This window comes from Vespula vulgaris, chromosome 9 (assembly GCF_905475345.1).
Source record: "Vespula vulgaris chromosome 9, iyVesVulg1.1, whole genome shotgun sequence".
Taxonomy (NCBI): domain Eukaryota; kingdom Metazoa; phylum Arthropoda; class Insecta; order Hymenoptera; family Vespidae; genus Vespula; species Vespula vulgaris.
Genome location: NC_066594.1, coordinates 374238 through 400142, shown reverse-complemented (window position 1 = coordinate 400142; position 25905 = coordinate 374238). Strand labels below are relative to the sequence as shown.

Here is a 25905-nt window from a genome sequence, read left to right as displayed (position 1 = left end):
AGAATTCTCTTTCATGGTTTAATGGTCGAGGAGAGGTAGTGCCTGGCCGGAGCCGAAGACGCGTCGTCGTCATCGTTGTCGTCGTCGTCGTCGTCGTCGTCGTCGTCGTCGTTGCGAGTGGCCCGAAGAGGCGTCGTTCGACTTTCGAACGGCCTCGCTCGAGTTTCGAGTGCGTCGTGTGTCGCACTTTTCGAGGTCGGTACGTTTAATACTTTTGCCTTTCTCTCTTTCTGTCTCTCTCTCTCTCTCTCTCTCTCTCTCTCTCTCTCTTTTTCAATGTCTATCTTTCGCTATCTTTCTCTCTCTCTCTCTCTTTCTCTCTCTTTCTGTCTCTTTCTCATTCTCTCTCTATCTCTCTCCCTCTCTTCGGCAGATCCCCTTACGCCGCAATGCGACACCAACGGATTCCGCACCGGCGAACGACGCCTGGAAGAGAATACCACGATTTCAGGAAGTACCATTTTTAGGAAAAGGAAAAGCAAATTGTACCAGGAGAACGAAGATTTAGACTTTTACGCGATATAATCCTACCGATCTCTACCGGAAGAAAGATGAGTGAGAGAGAAAGAGAGAAAGAGAGAGGGAGAGACTGAGAGAAAAAAATCGCGAGAGAGAGAGAGAGAGAGACTAAAAGAGAAAAAGAGACCGAAAGAGAGAGAGAGAGAGAGAGAGAGAAACTGAAAGAATGAAAAAGATCGAGAGAGAGAAAGAGAGAGCAAAAGAATCTGTGAAAAAGAGAAAGAAAGCAAGAAAGAAAGAGAGAGGACACGATTATCGATTCGTGTTCGTCTCTCTACGACTTCATCGTTAGTCGTTTCCTGCGGCGAGAAAAGTATTTTTGCTGCCGAATAAGTTCCCATAACTTACTTTTACTAAGTGTTCATTTCATTCTTACAACCACGATGATCAGATTTCTTTGCGTAAAACTTTCCTTTAATTAAATTTTTTAATTTTCCATCTCTTCCGTTTCTTTCTTCTTTTCCTTCGAACAATCCAGTATCATCGACGTGGATACCAACGACGATCGATAAAATAAATTAATTTTTCTTTTTCTACGAAAAAAGAAACGAGAAGGAGATATAAAACATCGAGACTTTACAATAACGTTATAGTTAGGTAAGATCATGCCTTTTATCAACGGTCGACGACGATCATCTTCAGCCTCCATGCTTCTACGAATACATTAGTACGTTCTGAATAGTTGGCAAACTATCCAACTTTTCTCTATGTATTCTATTGTAAAGCAATCACTGAATTTTTCTTTCTCTCTTACGTTTAACAATAAATGTTTATGCTTGTTATAAGTTTTCGTATCATTGATGATTTTCATTGAATATCGACGAAATTTTTATTTCGAGATACATTGAATTTTATAAGAGATTGTTTAAGGGATAGTGATTATCACATTCAGAGAGACGAATGTAAGCGTAATTTATTGTCCTTCCTGTATCCTATATCCTTTGTATATATGTATATGTGTGTATGTGTGTGTGTATAATATATATATACATATACATATACGTATATATCCACTTTGTTTCTTTATTGTGTTTATCACTATCGATAAATTCTCGCTAGGATGTTTTACAGTCTAACATCGAACGAACACGATCATTTTCTACTTGCGGGCTTTTCCAAAAATGTTAAGACCTCGCGGAGAAATCTAATCTCGGATACTTGGCAAGATACGCTGAGTTTCCCTCGCCCATAATTTCTCTTCTCGTCGTAACGTAAATCTTCGACTATTCGTTCGCAACTAGATGAAAAATAATTTTCTAAAGCAACAATGTGCCGTTTATTTTACTATCATGACTCTTGTCACGGATTTAGATGGTAAAATGATCGTGGTTAATGATCGAAATCTATTATCGAGCTCGATGAAACTATAACTGTATAAATGAGAAATTATTTTTTTGGTTTTAAAAGAAGAATAAAGAAACGTTGCATGTATAGGAACACGGAAAGTAACGATGAAGAGGGTATTCATTGAATTTGTTGATTATAATTTAATATCAGGGTCTACGGTAACTTTAAAAGGTAATTAAAGGGATATTTCCTTCTCTTCTATCACTCCGATAATCCGACATTATTCATTCGCCACTTTTACGTGAACTCTAACTTCTGTAATGTCATTCTGACTATTGACTTTTTTACTTTTTCAATGCATTGTACTCGATAGACTGTTGTATGAACATATCACGAGTTACGATCATTTTATCAAAGTCTTTTCCACAAAAATTTACATGGTTTTTAACATCGCGTGTAAAGAGTGAATCGTGTAGATTGTCACGAATCAGTCTTCGCCGAGTAGAAAATATATCGAAAAAAATCGTTAATGCGGTTGAACGATTTGATAAATGATTCCATGTAAATTTGACAAAAGTTACATGCAAACTTGTAAGAAATCACGGTGACTCGGTTTGCATAGTAAACTATTCTTGAAATATATCGTCCATCAGAACGAGAAAAAAGAAAAAAACAAAAAATAAGACAAAAATACATTTACCCAAAATAATCTGTAAGAAATAATATTTAAAAGAAATATCAATTACTAATAATTATTGTTATTGATAACAGAATTTTTCAATGACGTAATTAACACTAGCAGGTAGGTATACGAACGGTTATGGGCTGATCAACCACAGCAACAGCAGAGTTGCAGTTTCCGTTAGAACGGAAAGTGGCGAGGCAACATTGAGCGATCAATCTATTAGCACGGCCAAGGTTCGAAAGTTATAGGCTTTGCAATCTTGGTTCACATCGAACGAAGTGCGATTCCCAAGGATACGTGCGATCGTTCAACCAAACGTTCGCTATCGATCACCGTCAGGGTCTCTAAGCGAAACGCTTTCTTGAGTTTGTAAAATGTCTACGATAAGAGTAAAGCAGTATTCAAAAGGGAAAACGTTTCCCTTTCCCTTTCGACTTGTCTCATAAAGCTCGTCGACTTTATTGAGCTGAGCATAAAGAGAGAAGAAAAAAAGAAAGAAAGAAGGAAAGAAAGAAAGAAAGAAAGAAAGAAAAGAAGTCATCCAAACTCGAGGCGACGTTGCGTATTAAATCGGCGAGGGAAGGAGAGAGAGAGAGAGAGAGAGAGAGAGAGAGAGAGAGAGAGAGATGATGAGGGGAAGAGAGAGAGAGAAAGAGCGAGAGATTTATGATCTCGCGAACTTTTCCGAACGTTTTCCCGGAGCACAAAGTGAAACGTTTTAATTCGAATCAATTAACGGAGTTCAAATGCATCGTATTCAAAACTGATCGTTTTGACATTCGATCGTTCCTTTTCTTTTTGTTTGTTTGGTTTTGTTTCTGTTTTCTTTTTGTCTTGTTTCTTCTTCTTAAAGTCATCGTAGAAACAACAAAGATATCATAGTCATGATTTCTCATCAGTACATATCACGGAGTTAACGGAGTTGGCAATATGAACGTAACGTTCGCATATGCCTATACTTTCTCAGGTCTTAAGCGAACACGTATGAACGGACGGAACGAAGAAACTCGTCGTCTTTGCCAACCGTTTCTATGATTTATAACGTCATTCAGTCCCTTTAAGGGTGCATCCGCGTGTACCTAAGGCGAACTCGTTGGAACGTTGCGTACGTGATAGACACTTATCTAACTTCTCATCAATCGACCTGAGTAACAATTCCATTCAAGATTCGCAATGATTTCAATCAGGATTCTTCAATTTTCTTCTTCTTTTTTTTCGCGCAATGATTTTGGTAACGCAATCACTTTTTCATTCTCAAAAAACTATAAATAATTTTCCAGTCCATACGATGTTTATAAAAATGGTAGACTTTGTGTTTATCGATTAATAATCGATCGTTAATTCGTGCGAAAACGTTTTGCGAACGGATTGTGCAGATATATCGATCCTCGAAGATAGGAAAGGAAATAAATTCAAAAAGAGAAATCTTTGGAAGGTAGAAAGGGGAAAGGTCTTTTAGTAGATTGGTATAAACGCTTTGAAACAACCTATACGTCGTTGTATCATCCGACGAGTAAGATTTACGTGCCGTTGACTTTACTGAAGAAACTTGGCTTGTATTATGTGGACAGCCAATGGCGTCGTTCTATATCATAATAATGTTGTATTTCCTCCTTCGTTTGAAAAGAAGAAGGAAAATAGAAAAAGAAAAAAGAAGGAAAGAAAAAAAAGAAAAAGGATAACAGAAAGGAAGAAAAAAAAGAAAACAAAAAGAAAAGAAAAGAAAAGAAAAGAAAAGTATAACGTAATGAGGTCAACGATTAACCAACCCATTGTCCGTCTTCGCTGATCGCCTTAATCGATCGTCTGATATAATCGAAAAAACCTATTTGGAACGAACGTCTCGGATTATTTGCGAAAAGATGCGATATACTCTCCTCCTCTTCTTCTTCTTCTTCTTCTTATCTTAACAGGAGACGTAATCGCGCGATGTTATTCCTTAAGGGAAAAGAAGTTCTTTATTTTGAAAGGACGTTTTCAAAACCGGTGAAAATATCAATTTCTCGTATCTCTACCGTTTCCCTTCCTTTTCTCCCTTTACACTGCGTTCTGTTGTTCTCACCATTTTCGCCCTGTCTCCTCGTAATCGGGGTTAGCGCGAATGCGGCTAGAACGTATCGTAAATTTTGTGCAAGCGCACGTCACGAAGGAAAAGAGAGATCTTCTCGTCGCCAAGTCGTCCATTTAAGACGCGGTATCGCGGTATAGAGATGTCGGAGGAAAGGGCGAGAAAAAGGGGGAGGTGGTGGAATGAGGTGGTAGAGGGCAATGGTGGAATAGTGGGGGTGGAGCGGTGGATAAATGAAGGAGGAATTACGAAGAGTGAAAGAAATAGATACAGGATGTTAAAGAGCAAATGTTTTTTTTTTTTTTTCATTCCGTTCGCACACGTTTATCCATCCATTTATCTAATATCCATCCATTTGTCCATTCATTTACCTATTTTATCAAATAAAAATCTACATCTACCATGATACCGACTAAGATGCAACCCTACGTTATCGACAATACCGATTCATCATAATATCGACCGAGCAAACCGCGATATAGGGTCTAATATGTTTCGGATCGATAAAAAGAAGATAGCAAAGGCCAACCGGAATTAATGAAACCAACAACGTTTCTTTAGTGACGTGGTAAAAGCGAGGAATTTTCTTTTCTTGTTCTTTTTTCGTTTTTTTTTTTCGAGAATACAAATTTTCTGTGATTTTCTTAAGCAGTAATCAATTCAATTGCGTCGCTGTAAAATCTGTGTGATGCGGTAAAAGGGATTTGTTCTTTCGACGGGCACATGTCCAATTCGCAATACTTGTACTCATCGAACTACCCGTTATGATTTTTTTGAAGATTTCTATGTCATGCCGATACGTAAATCGTTGGATCTACTCAATAGATTTGTCTAGAGGAGGCTATAGACACCTTTAATGACGAAGGGTTTTGTAAAAGTTCGATGAAATTATGATTGTTACGATGATTATAGTAGCAGTATAGAACAACTATGTGTGGTAATAAATTATACAGAGATGCATGTATACAAACTCGTAACATTTTTATATATACATAGAACTATACCAGAAAGTGGTAGATTCGTAATGTCCACGTGATCTGGTCAAGGATATGTTCATTATATGGAAATCTGCGAGTGGCACATCGCTATCGCTTTAAAATTCAATCGATCGCAGTTCAACAAACGTTGTTTTGCAAACGATGCTTAATTTGACCTATTGATTCGATTTATATATGAACGTTTTATTAGAAAAATTGACAAATGTTATATCGCTATAAAAATTGGAAGATTTTCTTTACGAGAGCAATTTTCTGGAAGAAGTTTAACAGATTTTATTTTCTCTCTCTATCTCCTTTTTATTTTTTTTTCTTTCCTTTACTTACTGAGAGCGATAAAGACGGAATTAATAAGACATTGACTACAAATTGTATGTACTATTTCATAGTGATAGAAATGCTGGGAGCTTTTCGTCGATCGTAGCTAGAAATAGAAGAGATCGAAAAAAAAAAACGCTGAACGGTAGAAGGTCGGAAGATCGAGAATTCGACCTTCCCATGAATTGTTATCGTTGGACGAACGAACGAACGAACGAAGGAATGGATGAAGAAATACTGTCAATGTTTCGTCCGAAGGGAAAGAAAAAGCTCGCTTCACAGTTTTCCAAATGAGTTAGCTTGGTAAGAAGCACTATGGCAACTTAGAGAAAGACAGATAAAGAAAGGAGAAGTATAGAGATAATGGCTTAGCTTCGGTCTATTTCACGAATTTTTATCGTTCCGATGAACGAACGAACGTACGAAGAGAATTGAAAAAATGGACGTTCGGTCTGATATCTCAATTTGCAAGATTTCATTGGATTTTTTCTTTTCTTATTTTTTTTCTATTTTTTTTTTACTTTTCATGGACATTGCTTTAAGTATTTCTACATTTTAGAATCATCGAGTTGTTTCGGCCTCGGGCCAACTCGCGAACGAAAGTACACGAATAAATAACATTGTTAAGAGTAAAATTTTATCATCATACCCACGCGATACGATCTAAAATCTTATAGAGAGGAAATAGATCTCTATTATTTAAAATACATTTAAAAAAGAAATAGAATTCTCTACTGCTTAAAATGCATTTAGAGAAGAAATATAAATTTCTCTATTGCTTATATATATGTATATATATAAATATATATATCAATAAAAAAAGAAACAAAGATATTTTCATCAGAATGGTTTTGGAAATACATATCACGAAATATAAGTTGGAAAATTTTGATTTTTCGTTCTTTTTCGTTTCTTTTCTCTTCATCAGTAGTTTCGTATTCTTTTTGAGAAATTCGCAATTCTAAACGATCTGATCTTACTTTTCTTATTTCAAGAATAATCTTATCATACAATTTCCTTTTCCATTGTTCGGAATAATCTTTTCCCGCCGTTTATTCCACTTTGTATTATGATGTTCGTTTTCGTTTTATCAATTTCTTCATATATTAATATTTTCGATAAAGAAGATTTTTACATCGATAAAAAAGTATTCTACATCGATTCAGTCAGAAAAGTTTCTTTTACGGATAAAGTAATATTAAGGAATAATTCGTAACGTTTCTGTTACTACCTACCTAAATCGTTACAAAAATCCTTTATTTGATTTAATCTAATTGTTAATTTTCTTCAATGAAATTAACATCTGAATTAAAGATTAGATTTCGACGTTAGAATCAAATCGAGACTGGTAAAAAGTACTGATCGAGTTGTCTTTATAATTTATATCGTTGTATTTCCACTTCCGGATATCGCGATATCGCGTTCTTACCAATTTTGTGGAACTTCGTATGATAAAGACATAATCCTCACGCACTATTTGATTTTTCATATGTCAGGATTAACAATGGCTGCGCGCGTTGTTTTTAATGATAAGTTGATGCTCACGATGTATTACAATCGAAGTGAAGGAAGCAGAAAAACATGATCTATGATCAACACTTCTATGATGTTAACGTCATAGATGCTAATTGATACTGCTTCGCTCGAGTCGATCGAATAACCGTGAACTTTTAAATCGCTCTACCTTGTCCTTGTGTTTTCGCTCGAAGAATGAAAAATACTCTTGTCCTGAATGAGCCAATCGAAGCTTTTCAACTGTATTTAAATTTTTCGATTGTTACTAACGAATTACATATTTTATACGTTGCATACAATAATTACTAGATGAAATTACAGACTATAAAGTAATTAAACTCTGTGATTTAATAATAAATTCCTTCTTAATTTGCATATTCTTTTTCTTTATGGGATCTATTTATATTTTTAGTATAATAAATTATGTTCTTCGATCAATATAATAAATCAGTATAATAAATTTCGTTTTCGATTAAAATTTTCAAACTATATATATATACATACATACATACATACATACACATGTATGATATATAATAATATAATATAATAACAATCGAATTTATATTGTATTAATTCTATAAGAAATTTTATTAAAATAATTTTCATAAGTAACCAATCGAAGACAATATCGTTTGTTCATTAAATTTCTAATTTTATTCCATCTTCCAACGCTCTCTTCTATTAATATCAAAAATCCAGGTATAATAAATCCAGTATAATAAATCTGTATTTGTAATGTGAATGTAAGATGGATCGAAGAAAAAAATATATTAGTAACTAACAAAGAAACGAGGGTTCGAAAAGGTGAAATAAAAAGGAGGGATGTTATATCGTGCAAGCTAAGGTCTCATCGATAAATCCGTTTAAAGTTATTACAGGTTACTCGTTGAAAAAAGACAGCGAATTTTCCTAACTCTTTCACACAGACTACACGCTCGAGGAAGGGTATATATACGTTCGAGATTCGCAAGAGGGTGTACAAATCCAATTAGAGGGCGATACGTTGACTGACGCGTGTTCAAGACAAGGTAGTACATTGATATGAACGCACAGAGACGACGTATCTCTTCATATCCAGTTTCTCAGCCCAAAGACGTAGTTCATAGGGCCGAGACGATTGACCGTAATACGCTCGGTCAAATAAGAGGGTCAGATATACCCGGTTGGTAACCCTGATCGAGATCTATCGCCACGTGGTCGCCACGTACACTCGCGACGTGTGGCATGAATCGCGTAAAATAAAGCACGTGCACGAGTCTAACAATAAGATTAGTTAAGATAACGTTGATAATTTTTACATTCAAATTCATTTTTATACTGTGTTTACGAATCATCGAAATTTATACAACTCAAAATTTGAGATTATCGTCATAGTAAAAATCAATAGGATGTATAATTAATTAAATAAATAAAAAACTTGTTTGACATTATTCATTCTTTTGTTCATTTTGATAGACAGATTTGATATCGCTCCTAATCGGGTGTATTCTACTCACAGATTATATTTATAAATGTCAAATCGTTATTGTCAATTATCAATGTGTCTAATTTTTGCTTTTTATCGATGTGTCTGAATTTATAGAATAGACAGACGTGAGTCGAAATGTCAAAGAGATTGAAGTTACGGATTTTTCTAACGAGAATAAACATTCAATGATATCCTTTGATTATTACGAAAAAGGATTATAGTTTACCACTTAGGGATTCGATAACGTAAATACACAAAAGCGATTTGTTCTAAAGAAGAAAATAGGATTTGTTCGAAAAAGGAAATAGTTTTTCAGTTAGCTAAGTGTCTCATCGCGAGACAAGGATTACGTTTTCTATCCGTATAAGAAGCCGAAAAAAAAAGAAAAGAAAAAAGAACAGAATCGTTGGGATTCTCGGATAGTACGAGACACGAGAATAGGATTGGAGATAGAGAGAGGGAAAAAGAATAGGCAGAGTGAGTCGCATCGCGGTGACGTGCTAGTTCGGTGCGCAACGTACATAAATGGCCGCGACAAGTCGTGATGCGATCTGTGGATCTTTGAGATGGTTTCTTCGAAGGAAAAGAGAGAGAGAGAAAGAAAAAGACAGAGAAAGACAGACAGAGAGAGAGGGAGGGAGAGAGAGGAAGAGAGAGAAAGAGAAAGACAGAGAAAGACAGAAAGAGAGAGAGAAAGACAGAGAAAGAGAGAAAGAGAAAGAGAGAGAGAGAGAAAGAGAAAGACAGAGAGAGAGAGAGAGAGAGAGAGAGAATAAAGAGAAAGAAGGAAGGAAGGAAGGAAAAGAGGTTTGCTGAGGAGAGAGTAACGCAACGAGAGAGAGAGAAAGAGAAAGAGAGAGAGAAGGAGAATAAAATAGTTGTAACGTTGTACGGTATGGTAGAATGTACGTGTACGCGCGTAGCGAGATACGTAAGGGATGAGGAGGATGAGGCTGAGGATAACGGAGGAGTCGGGGTGGCGGCAGTGATACTTGGATAGGAGAAAGAGAGATAACGAGAAAGAGGGAAACGAGGAGAAAGAAAGAGAGAGGGAGAGAGAGAGAGAGAATGGGTACGACGCGCTTCGGAATGGGAGAGTCAAGAGGGAATAAAGGGGGTGTAGGAGATGTACCAAGAGCGGCGCCCAGCTGGAGCCACGTGCATCGATCTGACTACAGGCGCCAGCCGTCCTATCCGTCGGCTCGTTCGTCCATGAGTTCGACCCTGCCCCACTCCAAGCCCATCTCGAACCGTTCCACCCCCATCTCGAACCACCGCCGTCAGCCTCCCAGTCCCGTTGATGCCCGGAACGAGCGAGCGAGACAGAGAGGGAGGGAAGAAGAGAGAGGAAGAGAGGGAAAGAGATAGAGAAAGAGAGAGACAGACAGATAGACAGACAGAGACAGATAAAAGAGTAGGAGAGAGAAAGAGAGGGAAGCAGCGAGGGGAGAGACTCCCTTCTTGCCACCGCCTAGAAGGTCGAGTCTTAACCCCTGCGCGCCGTGTCTGACCGGCTTGTCCCTGGGATTCCCTCAGGTTGAACGAACTCGATCCTCCTATCGCCACTCGCGGTATGCATCGATTTCGGCAGAAGGAGACGAATCCTCCAAAGCGTTAACTCTCCAATTCGTCGACCATTCTCGCCCAATATCAAAAGGGAAAAGACCTTTCGTCCTTCCTCTCTCTCTCTCCCTCTCCCTCTCTTTCTCGCTCTCTCTTTTTTCTTTTAGTATCTACGCGTCGCCATCTGATAGAACGTATTTTTGTCCTATGTGAAACTGAATTTGCCAACTAAAGTACGTCCCGATCTTTTTATTTCTGTCTTTTTCTTTTTTTTTTTTGGTAAAATGCTTGTATTACTTTTGCGAAAGAGAGAGAGGTAGATAGAGAGAGACAATTCGCTACCTGAGCAACTACCTAACACCTTATTCCTCAACAACATTACTCATTGATCATCTTTTTGTTCGGCAACATCGTAACAATTGAATGCGAGCGTTACGCAATGAGGGGTTGATGTTTAATCAGGCAAAGAGAGTAGATCGTAACATAACTTGTTCGTGCTCTCTTATTGGATTTTTTTTTATATCGAACTCTATAAGATCTATTTTATTTTTCGTCCTCTAATAAGAAAACGAAAAAAATAAAACTGGCTTTTCTCTTGACGAGCTACGTTGATAACTTTTGACAATATATTCTATCATTTCGTTAAAAATATTGCTATCGAGTTGAAAGTGAATTTCTACTCTAATAGAGTGTTTGCAAACTCACGGAGGGTTCTTTATCCTCGAAAAGAGATACTTCAATCCGCTTAGTATTAAACAATTTATTTGTAATTATCTTCTTTGGGATAACTTCCTTCCTAGAAGAGTATACGTGATCGATCTGCTAAAGGTTTCTTGAGTATCCAGAGTGAAGGAGTTCGACCCTGCCCCCCGCTTGAAACTGTCTCCAACTAGTTCATTTCGTCCTGGTTCGTCAGCCTCGATGTCGTGACCTTCTAAGACTTTTCAATACTTAACATCCATGCACGTGGATCAGCAGGATTCTTTAAGATTCGAGATTACAAAAGAATAAAATTTATAAATTTATTCCAAATTAAATTCAAAAATCGAATTCGAGAATCATAATTGCTTTTCCATATGTTTCTTGATTTTTTACAATATAATAAAGAATATTTTATTAGCCCGAGAATTTATTGACATTGAAACCATATTTGTACTCAAAACTGACAAAATTAAACTTTACTATCCACAATTTAATCCTACGTTATCATTATCATTATCATTATCATCATCATCATGCCAATTTGAAACAAATATCATCCTATTAATACTTTTCTCTCTTATAAATATAATTGATCAATCTGTAGAATTTATCGTTTGAAATTATATATAATCAAATCTCTTTATTACTTTATATCCTTTAGTGATATCGTAGTTTCCAACTATGTTTCTTCCGCATATAAAAAAGCGAGCAAACGGAGACACCAAGACGTCCTTTATTTCGTAATCCTTCACGCGAGATGACCTTGAGTACTCTATTATCGTTAAAAGCATTTAGTTGGAAGAGACTAAGGGACAGAGGAATATGAACGGGATCTTAAATTTATCCATCGCCGTTAACCAAAACAGTTCACGAGCAACGTAAGTAGTTACGTACACCGACATATCGCTTGTAATGCATTTGGAAGATTAGAATTAAGATTCTTGTGAATGTCATCGTTGTCACTAGGATACGATGGAATTCTAAGTGATTAGTTTCTAAGCTTTTCAAATGTTTTCTAAGTCATAGATCATCGACGATTTTCTCGAAATACGAAAGTTTATAGCATCGAGTAAATAACTAATGAAATTTATGTTGTAGATGGACTGTATCTTGGTGGATTAGAAAAACCTTTTTATTGTCGATATAACCTCAAGCAAGAATACGATACGTAACTATATCGATGTTTATTCGTCGTTTATTTTCTTTTACGTTAAGAAAAAAGAAGAAAAAAAATAAAAAAAGGAAAAAAAATATATGAAAAAGAACCTTTAACGTTCGTTCGCTAAATGTCTAGGATTAATTCGCGATTGAGGAAGATGCGATAATGGAAACTCACAAGAAAGTAACGGCGTTCTTTCGATGTTAAAACGGAGAACGGTCGGAAGGAGTTCTCGAGAGCCAATTCTTACATCGGTAAGAAACGAACGGGATTGCTAGTGGTGGTGGCAATGGTTGGGTTGGAGAAAAGAGGAGAGAGAGAGAGAGAGAGAGAGAGAGAAAGATAGAAAAGGATTTCTGTTCACTACGAGTCGCGAGTTATGAGCCACAGGCGCTCGAGTTTTCATAAAGAATCGCGTTGGGGAGAGTCATCGCCAAGTCCTTTTAAAAGAGAACAGTCGTCGAAGACGCATAATGGCCGGCCTCTACGACAGGAATCTCTCTCTGTTTCTCTCTCTCTCTCTCTCTCTCTCTCTCTCTCTGTCTACCTATTTATCTATACATCTATCTCTTTTTTTCATTCTTTCTCCTGCAAACGACGGATGCTTGTAAGGGAATAATGCTATTTATGTCCTCGATTTTCAAAATCCTTTTTACAGTGATTTCGTTAATAGGAACGAAATAATTTTAACGATTCTACCGTAGAAAAAAAAAGAATTTTTCAAATACAATGAAATTTTTCTTTCGAAAATCGATCGAATTACAAAAGTCATCTCTTTTCCATTTCCTTAAATTTCAATAAATACATTTAAAGAAAATCTCAAAGTAAACATAAGCTCTTGCGTCCTCTTCCCCTCCCTCCCAGTACCACTTATTTGTTAAAAAGTTGACAATTCTTTTTTGTTTGAGAGTCTGATCGTATAACAGCATATATTCATTCAAATGCTATGAAGAAAGTAAATTTTATATAGTTATATTTATATTCTTTATATAGGTGTCTTTTTCTTTGTAGTAACTATTTCGCCATGATGATTTGTTGTTTCCTGCGAAAATGGAAAATATTACATTATTTATAGGATGACCCAATAGATACGTGTATACGTGTATAGTCCATAAAAGCCTTTTATGAATGGATCGTGAAAGCGTCATAGTAACGTAGCATAGAAGCTATACTCGTAAGACGATCGTTATCGTCGGAGTCACACCGCGAAAAAACGATGCGCCTAAAGGCATCGATCGTGGCGAAATCGCGACATAATCATCTTCCGGATATATATACGTAGAATATGCACCCAAAAATATTCTTACGTTCCTTGAGATGGAATAAAAATATTTCTTTTTTTTTCGGCAACGAACTGTGTCTCGCAAATCATAAAAACTACCTTGAAATAATTAAATTAGCTACGTGGCGGTTCTCGTAAATATAAACTAAGCAGAAACAAATTGGAAGCACAAAAAATGATATAATTTATTTATATCATTTATAAAATGCGGTATTGCATACTGTCGCAGAGAAAGAAAAAGAGAGAAACAGAGAGAGAGAGAGAGAGAGAGAGAGAAAGAGAGAGAGAAAGTCCATTTTTGTTCACGGAGAAGGTATAATCGCAAGGACTCAAATGCGAATCTTTTTTGTCTTTTATTCTCTCTCTCTCTCTCTCTCCCTCTTTCACTCTCTCTCTCTCTCTCTCTCTCTCTCTCTCTCTCTCTCTCTGTTTCTCTCTACTACTACTATTTCTCTCTCTCTCTCTCTCTCTTTTCCACGTGCAAACATACTTGCAAGGCTAGAAGCAAAGAACTGCTGACCTGAAGGATCAATCATAAGTTTTGTTAAGGGTAGAAGAGGTGGCTTGCCTTGTGTAATCTATCAAGCCACCCTTCGATCTGCCCTATCTGCTGTGTTCTCTATCTATCTATCTATCTATCTATCTATCTATCTATCTATCTATCTCTATCTATCTATCTATCTATCTATCTATCTATCTATCTATCTATCTATCTATCTATCTCTATCTATCTATCTATCTATCTATCTATCTATCTATCTATCTATCTATCTATCTCTATCCATCTATCTGTTTCTCTATCTCTTTCTCTTACGCACACATAGACGCAAACAATTAAATTTTATAACATGCATTGTCGTAGAAAATTCGACAAAATTACTCCGTTACAGAGTGTGCACTTAACGATTATTATGAATTATTGCTTGGGACGATATCATTCGGCGTATAAGCGACATCGTAATGACTAACTGAAAAAGGGAAAAGAACGCAAGTTATAAGAAAATTGCCACATTATGCAGAGCTAACAGACCATCGTATACATGCCAGTGAGAAAAGCATAATCGATAAAATGAACAATCTCTATGCATTAATGAAGTTTTAACGCGCGACGAGGACAAGGAAATTTTCTGGTCATTCGTGTAACACAAAAAGAACGAGAACTTCATTCGGTATTTCATTTCCCAAAGTTACGAATCGCTCTTGTAAAACTCCATTTCCAATTCCTCATAGCACTTCCCTCTCCCCTTCTAGTCCCTCTCCTCCTCACCCTTCTTCTCGCCATTATAGTCAGCATTGGCGACGTTTACGGCAACTGTGCGTACCCGTGGCTACTTCATTAAATGGACAAACTAGAATACTGAAGTGACGCTAGAGACGAGATAATTAAAAATTTAATCGTCTTTCCGCGATCCGTTGGCGGTTGTTTCTTTTTTCTCTGTCTCCGTCTCCGTCTCTGTCTGCTGCCCGTTCGTCTGTCTGTCCCTCCCCATCCGTCTCTTCATCTCTCTCTCTCTCTCTCTCTCTCTTTCTTTCTCTTTATCTTTATTTCGTTCTCTTTCTATCGTCATATCTATCTTTCTCGCAAGATATTCAATCTTCGACGTTAATTAGCTTGAATTTGATATTAATCGATCCTCTCACTCTAGTATCTCATGCTTATAGGCTCGTCGTTTATGTGCAGCTTTCTATTCAAGAGTAACGAGAATCGTTTAATCTCGATATTGATAAATGTCGTTCTCTTTCGCGATGCAAAGCGAAGCGATACTTACTCGATATATCGAATCGTCATCTCAATGATTCATAGGACGATTTGATCGAAACTATTTATTGAAACTATCAAAGAAAATTATGAGAAGGAAAAAGTATTTATAAGAATGATTTTCAACGATGTTGATGTTGCTTCTTGTAAAAATAATTATGATGTTCATATATTGAAATGTATTTCATTTGTCACAGTGATTATGTGACTTAATGATATTTGATAAAAGTTCGTTATATGAATTGTAACGATGCATATTGTTTTTGTATAAAAATTGTAAAAGAACAAATGTCGATTGAAACAATACTTTTCTTATTTCGCAAAATTCGACAAAATCAAAATTTAACGAACATTATTTCTTTTCTCTATTCTTTCGAAGTTTTCTATTTCAATTTAATAAAAAATTAATAAAAATATAAACATCAGAAAATAAACAAAATATATCGTTTAATAAAATTCAATATTATAAAAATCGAGGATTAAGAGTTGGACGGGTTAGCTTTACGCACCAACTCAACTAATTAATCGAGGCAAATGATTCTTGGCAGGACGAGATGGTGAACGCTGTTTGGTTGTACAAGCCAGCGTACTAGCATGCGGAGAAGACTAGCTGGTCGTCTGTCTCCAGGCGCGACTGATAATACACTTCTCTTGCGCAATTCGCTGTCAGGAGTAATGGTTTCCTCTTGAACATGAAAAACTCGAGGCACAATAAACCGCCAAAATTATGACTGCAGGCTTACGGCGTCGGCATCGGCATCGTTCGGCAATGCCGTTGGAATGGGCGCCATCGTCGTCGACGTCGTTGTCGTTGTCGGGAGAAGTAGACGAAGAGAAAGAGAGAGAAAGAGAGAAAGAGAGAGAGAGAGAGAGAGAAGAAAGAGAGAGAGAGAGAAAGAGATGCTAGTCTAAAAGAGGGAACGACATGGAGAAAAGAAGACGAGAAAAGCAAATGGACAAGCATAACTATCGTGAGAGATCGAGATATATCCCAGACTCAAATTACGGACTCCGGCGACTTACTAAATTTGTGATTTCGATATGCGATACGATATAGTGGTCAAGGTAACGCGTCCTGTCGTCCGTCCTTTTACAATGCGACCGATTCGAGATTTATCACTGGCGATATTACCCAGACAAACTTTTTCCCTTTCTTTCCTCTTCCTCTCTCTTGTTCTTTCTTCTTCTTCAATTTTCCAACCCTCTTTTTGAGATTAATATCGTCTTTAATTTGCCACGCCGGGCCCACTAAAAACAAATCCGTTGTAAATTTAATGAGCTTGTATCGCGCGTTCTCGCGTGCATGTACGTATGAATGAATTAAATAACACGAACGAGTAAACGTTCTTTTCTTCTTCTTACTATTATTATTATAACAAACTTTGGAATCGGCGTTGAATTTAGCTCAAATTCTTTCCCGAATCTATATTATTTTTCATATTTCTCTTCTAATTCAGATCAGGTTGTTAGTGATTTTTTTTTTTATCAATCTTGAAACATTCTGCATTTCGTTTGAAATGAAACAAGAAATTACATGTGATCGATAGATCCGATCGATATTCTTGCCAACTTTTTTGAAAAAACAGATATATAAGAATTTATTTATTATGCTAGTTGAAATAAATTATGATGATTAGACGACTTTATTGATGAACTCCACAATTTTGTATTTAATTAATGATTATTACTATTATTAATTATTATTTATTATCTATAACTAATTTATCTATTTTCTTATATTTTCATTAATTTTCGTCACTCGCCCCTCGTGTTTTCAAAGTTTAATTAATTTCTACGTACTTATTAAACGAACATTCGCAACCAAAAATAAAAGAAAAGAAACATATATGGTCAAAAATAATCTCCAGCTCTATTTCAGTACTAATAATCTTCAGTACTATTATCTGATACCGCAATTGATAAAAGATATATTCGTATTCTCTTTTTCTCTTTTTATCTCTTCGTCGTAACGTTATAAAAATCATCTCCTCAGACAACGTAACAACACCCCCTAGGATAGTTAACCGAAGACGCATAAATTCTTACGATGTCTTATAGTTTGAGAGCTTGCAAATGGCCGAGAAAGAATGGCGAGAATAACGCAGACATTGTTTTTGCACGACTTTCAAATCTCTTACATTTAACGAATTGACAAGGAACGACGGAAAATACGCTTGATGTGTTCTCTCTCTCTCTCTCTCTCTCTCTCTCTCTCTCTCTCTATTTCTCACTTTTTTTCTCTCTCTCTTTCTCTCTCTTGCTCTCTTTGGCACGTGTGCGCGCGCGCTCAACCTGCACGCGAGCTCGCGATGTTGGTTATGGTAGTTTGTATCGATTGTAAGTACCGTTGGCTCGTCGTAACCGTTGGTGGTCGAGTGTCTCGTCAGGTAACTTTTTAAATACCGTTTATTCACTCTAGCTCGGTGCTTTACCGGCAGAGGTCCTATGATATATCAACGCCAACGTGCTCCTTCCTCGTCTTTACTCTCGCTTATTCAATCTTTCTTTTTCCTTCTCTCTCTCTCTCTCTCTCTCTCTCTCTCTCTCTCTCCCTCTCTCTCCATCTCTCCCATCTCTTTCGCTTTGATAATGAAATTAACTTATCCATTCTTTCATGCTTTTTTCTCTCTCTTTCTCTCACACTATTGCTTCTTCTCCCCTTTTTTCTTCCTACTCCCTCTTTCTCTCGTCTCTTTCTCTTCTCTCTCTCTCTCTCTCTCTCTCTTCTCTCTCTCTCTCTCTCTCTCTCTCTCTCTCTCCCTCTCTCTCTCTCTCTTATCCGTTCGATACCCTGTATAACGCGGAGTCTCTCTAGAAAGAATGCATACATCGCGGTGTTCCTCGTTAATCGAATAACATCGGGCAACGTGAACGTATCAAGCCGTCGATAGATGTTGATCCGGATTATTAAATGTATTATGGTAATGTGATAAGAGACGAATGGACAAGGAAATAAACGATAGCGATCGATAATAAATATGTAATATGATTTTTCGTTATCATTGAGGTCTGAACGAACGATGGGAATCATTTGCAGGATTGCTAAATAATTATTTTTTATATACATGTATCTATCCTTCTCTCACATGTGATCGAGTTATGTATCTACTCTTTTCCCTTTTATGATTCAGTGATAGTAATCGTGTCTCTTAGAGAGAGAGAAAATCCCGTAAAATCGTTTAGCATTTCCTTTTTCCGACGAGTTATGGCGTCGTGTAATAACATCAATTAAAAGATCGTTATTAATGACACGCATCAGGCCTGTGATGTAATTCGAGTTTCTCTTATGCGTGCAATTGGTGCACATTGTTTAAAGGGAAGGACGATTATAAGGGTATTCTTATGGCACACGACTAGCATTTTCATGTTTCTTCATCTGCATTATCTTTCATTTTTTTCTTTATTTTTCTTTCACTTCCCTCTTTCTCTCTTTCTTTTCTTGTCTCATGAATGACGAAGTGACGTATTCGACGATTGAATTAAAAAAAAGTCAATGACGTTATGAGATGAAGTCGATATGTAAAATAAGATGTATTAGCTTTTAAACATTAATTTTATTATATTTTATCGTAAAATGTCCAAAACAATTCAAAGTATCTTAACGACGAATGAAGTATAACGATACATTTCGAAATGTTAACAATTATTAATTGTACGTTGTATCAGAATACAATTAGTAGTACAGTAATAACTGAAGAGATGGTAATGAAATTTATTAATCGTCGTTATTAGATCCGTTTAATATTGTTGTTTTACAATTTCAAAGCCATTGCTCCAATAATAATAATTAAGCACAAGCATAAGAATATCGCATAAAGACGAATTCAATTACAATTAGGACGACGTTAACGATTTGTAAAATCCACGTTTCATTAAATTTCTTTCGTGTTCTTGATTTTCGATAAAGAAAGAGAGAGAGAAAGAAAGAAATAAAGAGAGAGAGAGAGAGAGAAGTAAAAAGAAATAGAGTGCGATCGAGAAAGATAGAGAAAGATACAGAGAGAGATAGTAAAAATGTTTGAAAATGTGAAAATCCTCGATCGTTTCACTTAGGTTGCTCGAGTTAAGGATATAAAAGAGGTTTATCGGTGTTACATAGAAATGTTTGATTTAAATCGCGCGTCACGATAGGTGAAATATAATAAAAGCTCTGAGAGAAGGACGATTCTTACCAACGCGATTTATGGATACGGAATAAGAGAAAAATCAATAATCGACGCGACGGCTCTCCGTACATATATGTATACATATCTAGATGCGAGCCAGCCGAACGATTTGCTAATACCGCTGAAGGGTCTGTCGCCATCGAGTGAATTGGAACTTTCATTTTTCGAAGGACGAAAACTTTTACGGTAAGAAACGATCACAATCGACCGAGACCAATCGTCCTTTTTTTTATCCACCCGAAAACTTAGCTCGGAATACATCTCGTATTTTTTTTCTTTCTTTTTTTCTTTCTTCCTCCAGTCTCAATTTATATTGGATTGAGAGGAGATAAAGATAAAGATAAAGAAAGAGAAGCAGACAGAGAGAGAAAGAGAGAGAGAGAGAGAGAGAGAGAAGAAAAGAAAAAACAAGATAGAATAAATTATTTTATTACTCTTCGGGTTCCGTTTCTATCTTCATACATGAAGAAGAGTGGTTCGGAAGAACCAAAAAGGAAGAAATTAATTTCATGAGAAATTTAAGAAGAGTCTTGAAACAATCGATTGTTATTGAGATCGACATTTTTCTTTGCTCTCTTATTATCGAGGGGAAGACTTAAAAAAATCATCTCTAAAGGGAAATCCTATTTCCTTCTCTCTCTCTCTCTCTCTCCCTCTTTGAACAAAGTATAAAAGCGGAGAGGAGGAGTAGCTTTGAAGTTTCGTAATTAAAGGACAAAGGCGATGGTGGGAATACATTATCAGGAGTCGTCGTTGGCCCAATATCGCCACGTACCACTATCATAGGCGTAACAAAGAGGAAATAAACTATTGAACGATCGAACGTCAATATTATCGAGCCGGTCGGCATTCTGGAAGACAGGGAGAGAAGGACGAGGAGGAGGGGGAGGAAGAACAGAAGAAAAAGGAAAAGGAGAACACTGAGCGTGTAATAAATGAATAACAATGTAAAATCTTAATGATTGTTGAACGAAACGCTCCCTCGAATCGTGTTTCCTTTCTTCCTACCATCCAATGTGACATTTCGAACGGTGTTTGAACCAAGTCGGACGTAATAGAAAACTCGATGACCGGCTCGCTTTCCCAAGCGAGAGTTCGTGGAATTTTCGTCTTTTCCACGTGTATGTGTGCGCGTGTGTATATATATATATATATATATATATATATATATATATTTAAAAAAGAAAAAAACGCGGTTATATGGAACGAAAAGTTTTTTCCCGGGCACCTCCTTTCAGTGTTCCTCTTCCAACCACCTCTGAACCCACGCAACCCTCTACACACCCCCTTCCCCGCCCACGACTAACGGCCGATGCACGTCGACGTTGGCGAAGCGAAGCCGGCTCGTAGTTTCTTTAGTTTCTTCAAAAAGAATGACGTGTTCCGTTGTTCCCCGTGTGTTCTATAGTGAGAGGCCGACATTAACGTTAAAGTAACACACACGTAAACGCATCGATGATGTACCAAGAGAAGGGGAATCCACGGGGCCAACGACCACAAATTCGTCTCATATTAAATCACGCTTAACTCTTCTTTTCCCTGACACCTGTGAGTTATTTCACGGGAACGCTTTTCATCAAAGTCGCAATTCGATCGAAAGGAAATATCAAACGTAACGTTTGTCGATGTTAATGGAATTTATTTCGTTATGCATATCGAATTATCTAATATTATATAAATGTCTATAATTATATAAAGTAATAGGTTATTAAAAATAAGAAACAATAAAATTCTATCGATATAAATTCTATGTACGTAATCGAACGAATATACGCATTATATCATCATAAAAATATTTCGAGGTAGGATAATGAATTTAATGATTTGATTTGATCAAAGAGAAGGAAAAACGATTCTAAAAGCTTCAGATTTTTAGTGGATGACGATGAAGAGGTGATCAAATGAAAGCATGGAAGTGTTTCGATTTAAGGAGGAGGCACGGAAAAAAGAAAAAAAAGATGAAACACGAATGGCTGATTAATTTGAGCGCGTAACGCTCAACTCGGCGCCAGCGCGAAAAGATAACACCAGGCCGTAGTGGCCCGCCACCGTCCCGGCACTATTGGCACAAGTAACATTAACGTCTCTACCTTGGGGTTCTATTACCCTTATTGTTATACTTAGAGTTAGCGAACTATAGACTGCCGCCGCGACATCGACGACCGCGGGCCACGTGGCTCCAAGCGTGTGGCCACGCATGTATTCGAGCAACTCCGACAGTCGCTACTTGCCTCTCCAAATAGAGAGGTGTCGACGTTTAATCTGATTCCGATTATTATCGAATATCTTTTATTTTCTTCCTTCGAAAGATCTCTTTGATTTCAATGCAGATAATAATAAGCTTTTTAAATTAATCGTATCTTTGGACGATTCGGAGAAAAAAGAGAAAGAGAAAGAGATAGATAGATAGAGAAAGAGAGAGAGGGTTTTTCTATCAGATCGAAAGCAACGTAATATCAATAAGTAAGAAAATTCAACGCTACTCGAAATTGTTCGAGGACGAGTACGCAACTTATTAATATTCATTTATCGAGAAATGGAAAAGAATTTGCTTTTATCATTGATTCTTTCTCTGTTAATTAACGAAAAGCAAAAGAGATAAAATCAAGCGGCAGTAGCGTACCGACTTATGATCCCTCATCCGTTTCATATCCATGTAATGTGATATTCAAACATTTTACGCGAATTCCAATGATTAGTTGCTATACTTCTTCAAAGATTTCTCAAGTCGGTATCCGACTACAGTTTGAAATCTTATAGTTTACGTTAGAGTGGACTAACATTGAAGGAGAGAAATTGTTGCTAATGAAAAGAGGATAGATGATATACGTACCGGGTTCGGCAAAAGTGATAATCTCCGATGTTCTCGCGTAAAAATCATCCATCTCCTCCTGAGGTTCGTATCCCGGCCTAGTGTCGTAATCCCCGTATCCCTGATAGGGCGTGGTGGTCTTGGAATTACCATCCGTTGTCGTCTCCTCGTTTTGCTGATCGAGATTCTTGTAAGAATACTCGTCGCCACCGTAAAGAAATTCACCGGAGTATTCAGCTCCGTGATCGTTCCGCGTTCTCTCTGGATACTGCGGCGATGCTTGAGCTTCGGCTCTGTATAGAGTCTCCAAAGCGAGGTGTCTCGGGACAGCAGCCAAGGTCCTGTTCACGTCGGGCCGTGTCCTTAATCCCAATTTCGTTAATATCTGATGTTTGATAGCTTCCAATCTGAGGTCATCGGGACTCGGCGCAGTTCCATGCTTGCTGCCACCTCGATGGATCTCGTGAAGGTGCTGATGTTGCTGCTGCTGATGAGGACAGCCAGGACAGGTCTGATGATGGTTCTGTCTCGGTTGGACGGGTGGTAAGGTCAGGTAACAGAGGAACAGTCCGATAATAAGCAAATTGGAAGGTATCAGGAGTCCGCCTCCGTATCCGGAGAACAGTTTAGGCGATCGCACGTGTAGGCGTCGTGTACTTTCGTCTCTTCTTTCGGTATACTCGAAGACTCGACTCGGTCGTTCGCAAACGTCGGCGTTGTCACCTTTGTCCCGTTGACGAGGCCGGCAACGAGATCGTTGTTGTTGCTGTTGCCGATGTTGGTATTGTTGTTGATGCCGTTGCCGTTGCCGTTGTTGGTGATGGTGCCATCGCCGGCAACATTGGCTCTCCTCTCCGAACTTGGCGATTCGACCTTCGTTCGAGGTGAGTCCCACTCCGTACGGCACCTGGTGCATCTCGGCGGCGAGTCACCTCCTCCTCCCCCACCACCTCCTCCACTTTCCTCTCTTTTCCTCTCCCTCTCGAGCGGCCGATCCAAGGAGCAACTTATCTCCTTCCTTCTTTTTTCTCTCCGAGGCGAAGATTCTATGACTACGAACGGTCCCGCTTTCGCTACTATCGCTACTATCGATGCTACCGATCCTCTTTGTCTCCGTCTTAGCAGTCTTCTTTTTCTCGCTGCTACGGAAAAGAAGGACGAAGACCGTAAGGAGAAAGGATCCCAGAAGGTGCCTATCCGCGGTGAGAGCTTTCCTTGGCTTAGACAGCTGCGAGGCGAGACTGCGATGACGACGGCGACGACGACAAAAACGCGGACGCGACGATAACGCGACGACAGCGTGCAACGACGGTGACGACGACGACGATGACGATGACGACGACGAGAAGAAGGCATCCTCGCCTAAACCCCCCATTACCAACGATCCGGTGCCGGTGCTTCGGGATCGATCTGACCGTCACGCTGGACCGCCGTAATCGGGTACACCCTGCTCGTTTTCTCGGCCATTCGCGCTCCCTTCGAATACACGCAAGGCACACGCACGATCGAGCTTCGCGATCCCACCTCTTTACGATTCGCCGAATCTCCACCAACCTGCTGAATATCGATCTTGATCTTTTTCAGTCTTCTTATTCTACTTTCTCTTCCTTAAAGAATCGTAATAATCTTATTCTTCCAAGTCAAGGACACTTGTCGTTCTTCGCATACTATGGTCGCTTTTTTTTTACTGATCCTGGTCGATTCTCTCTCTCTCTCTCTCTCTCTCTCCCTCTCTCGCTCTCTCCTCTCTCTCTCTCTCTCTCTCTCTCTCTCTCTCTCACTCTCTTTATCTCTACTAAACACGAAAGTAAACAAAAGTTTTGCGTTCTAAGGTCTCCGCGACTTTCTTGGACACTTTCTATGCGTACCTAATGCTTCACTACGACTAAGCCCTTCGGAGAAGTGCACCATTTAAAAGTTTGGCGCGGCCCAACAAGCAAGAATATCCGACGACATCAGCCGACTCAAGATCTCTCGTCTAAAGAAGGCGTCGCGACGATCTATCGCGCCTCTCTTGTGTTCTTATCCCTCGCGATAGCACGTCGTCGTCGTCGTCGTCGTCGTCGTCGTCGTCGTCGTCGTTATTGTCCGTCGTAGTGCGTCCCTTCGAAAAATTTTCGATGAGCCGGCGAGGAGCTCTAATATGCTCTCGAACGATGAATCCAATCGCATCTCCTTTTTTCTTTATATGAAAATTAAGGAGAAAAAAACTTTCGCTCTTGCTGTTATTGCTGTTGTTTTTTTGTGCTGGTATTATCGTTGGTATCGTTGTTTCTTCGAAAACGGTTTTTGAAAAATCTCGAAAATCCGTATGAACATTCGAGTGACTCCAGCCGTTCTGAGATATTTTCTACAGATCCTTGATCCTTCCCGGTTTTCGTCGCTTACGACCTTTCCCGACTTCGGTCCACTTGATTTCGCGAGGACACGGATAGACTAGCATCGACGAAGGAGGACGAAACGCCGCAGGATCTCCGTAACGAGCGAAGCACGCTTGTCGGAGGCGCGCCGGACACTGAGGGGCATCCACCACCACTACCAACACACACAGGAACACCACCACCGTTCTACGATCAGCGCTACTAACAGTAGTGGCAGCAGCACCGGCACCGGCATCACCACCGCCACCACTATCACCACCCACCAACGAGACACTATCTACCCATCCACCCACCTACCCACGACGATATAGCTACTCTACGACGCTCGGCTAAACTCTTCATAAACTCTTTATATAGGTGGTCCCCCGTATAACGCGATGGTATACCGTTCGAGATGCGCTAATACATTTAAACCTTTAGTCGTTTACGTGCCATGGAGTTTCTGCGAACACGGAAATATAGTCATGTAACATAGCCATCTCAGGGTCGGATGGTGATCTGTTCAGATCAAGAAGAGATAAATAGACAGATGGATAGATAGATAGATAAATAAAAATAAATAATTCTTTTCTTCTTTCCACCGGCACCACCTTCGCTATATAACGACCAGCAGTAGCAACCCCGCCGCCGACATCGGCGCCACCCCGGTATGAAAAGGGGAGGGCGAGAGAAGATCCGTTCGACTAGCAAACACGTGGTTCACGCGTGGTACTCTGATCCTAATTGATCATCATCCTCCTCTTCGTCCTCTACGTTCTTTTTTCGAACTCCACCAATTGAACGAAAAGCAAATTTTTGAGAAATTAAAATTCCAAGAAAGGATCTTTTCTTTTCGCCAAATCTTTTCACTTCCTCTTGTAATGGAAACGTTTCGACGTCGTCGCTGATGTTCTCGGCGTCGGCTCTCAGGATGGTGGTTAACGTGTAAAACGAACGTGGAACGTAGAAGGAGATAAAAAGAATAGGAAGAAGAAAGAAAGAGAAGCGAGTTAGCTGTAAGCATATTGATCAGGAGACAGTAGTTGGCCGCATGCCACGTGGTGATGCTGAGGCGCCGGTCTCTCCTCCTATTATGAGCCAAGACTCCTATCTTCGTCTTTTCCTTTCCCTAGGACTTTCTCATTCCTTCCGTAATAGTACTTTCCAGAGGATCCACTCCTTTCTCTCTCTCTCTCTCTCTTTGTAATTCTCTTCTTTCCATTTTCTTAATCTCTATCCTTTCT

At 38.5% G+C, this 25905-nt stretch overlaps 1 protein-coding gene across 1 annotated transcript in view; it reads right to left on the bottom strand.

Annotated features, from left to right (window-relative positions):
- LOC127066066 (inhibin beta chain) overlaps positions 1–24923 on the bottom strand; it is a 37829-nt gene extending 12906 nt beyond the window's left edge. Inside the window, exon 1 of the mRNA XM_050999323.1 lies at positions 22323–24923. Coding sequence (XP_050855280.1) covers positions 22323–23217 — 895 coding nt within the window. The 5' untranslated portion in view covers positions 23218–24923. The remainder of the gene's footprint in view (positions 1–22322) is intronic.
- Between the last annotated feature and the right edge of the window lie 982 nt (positions 24924–25905).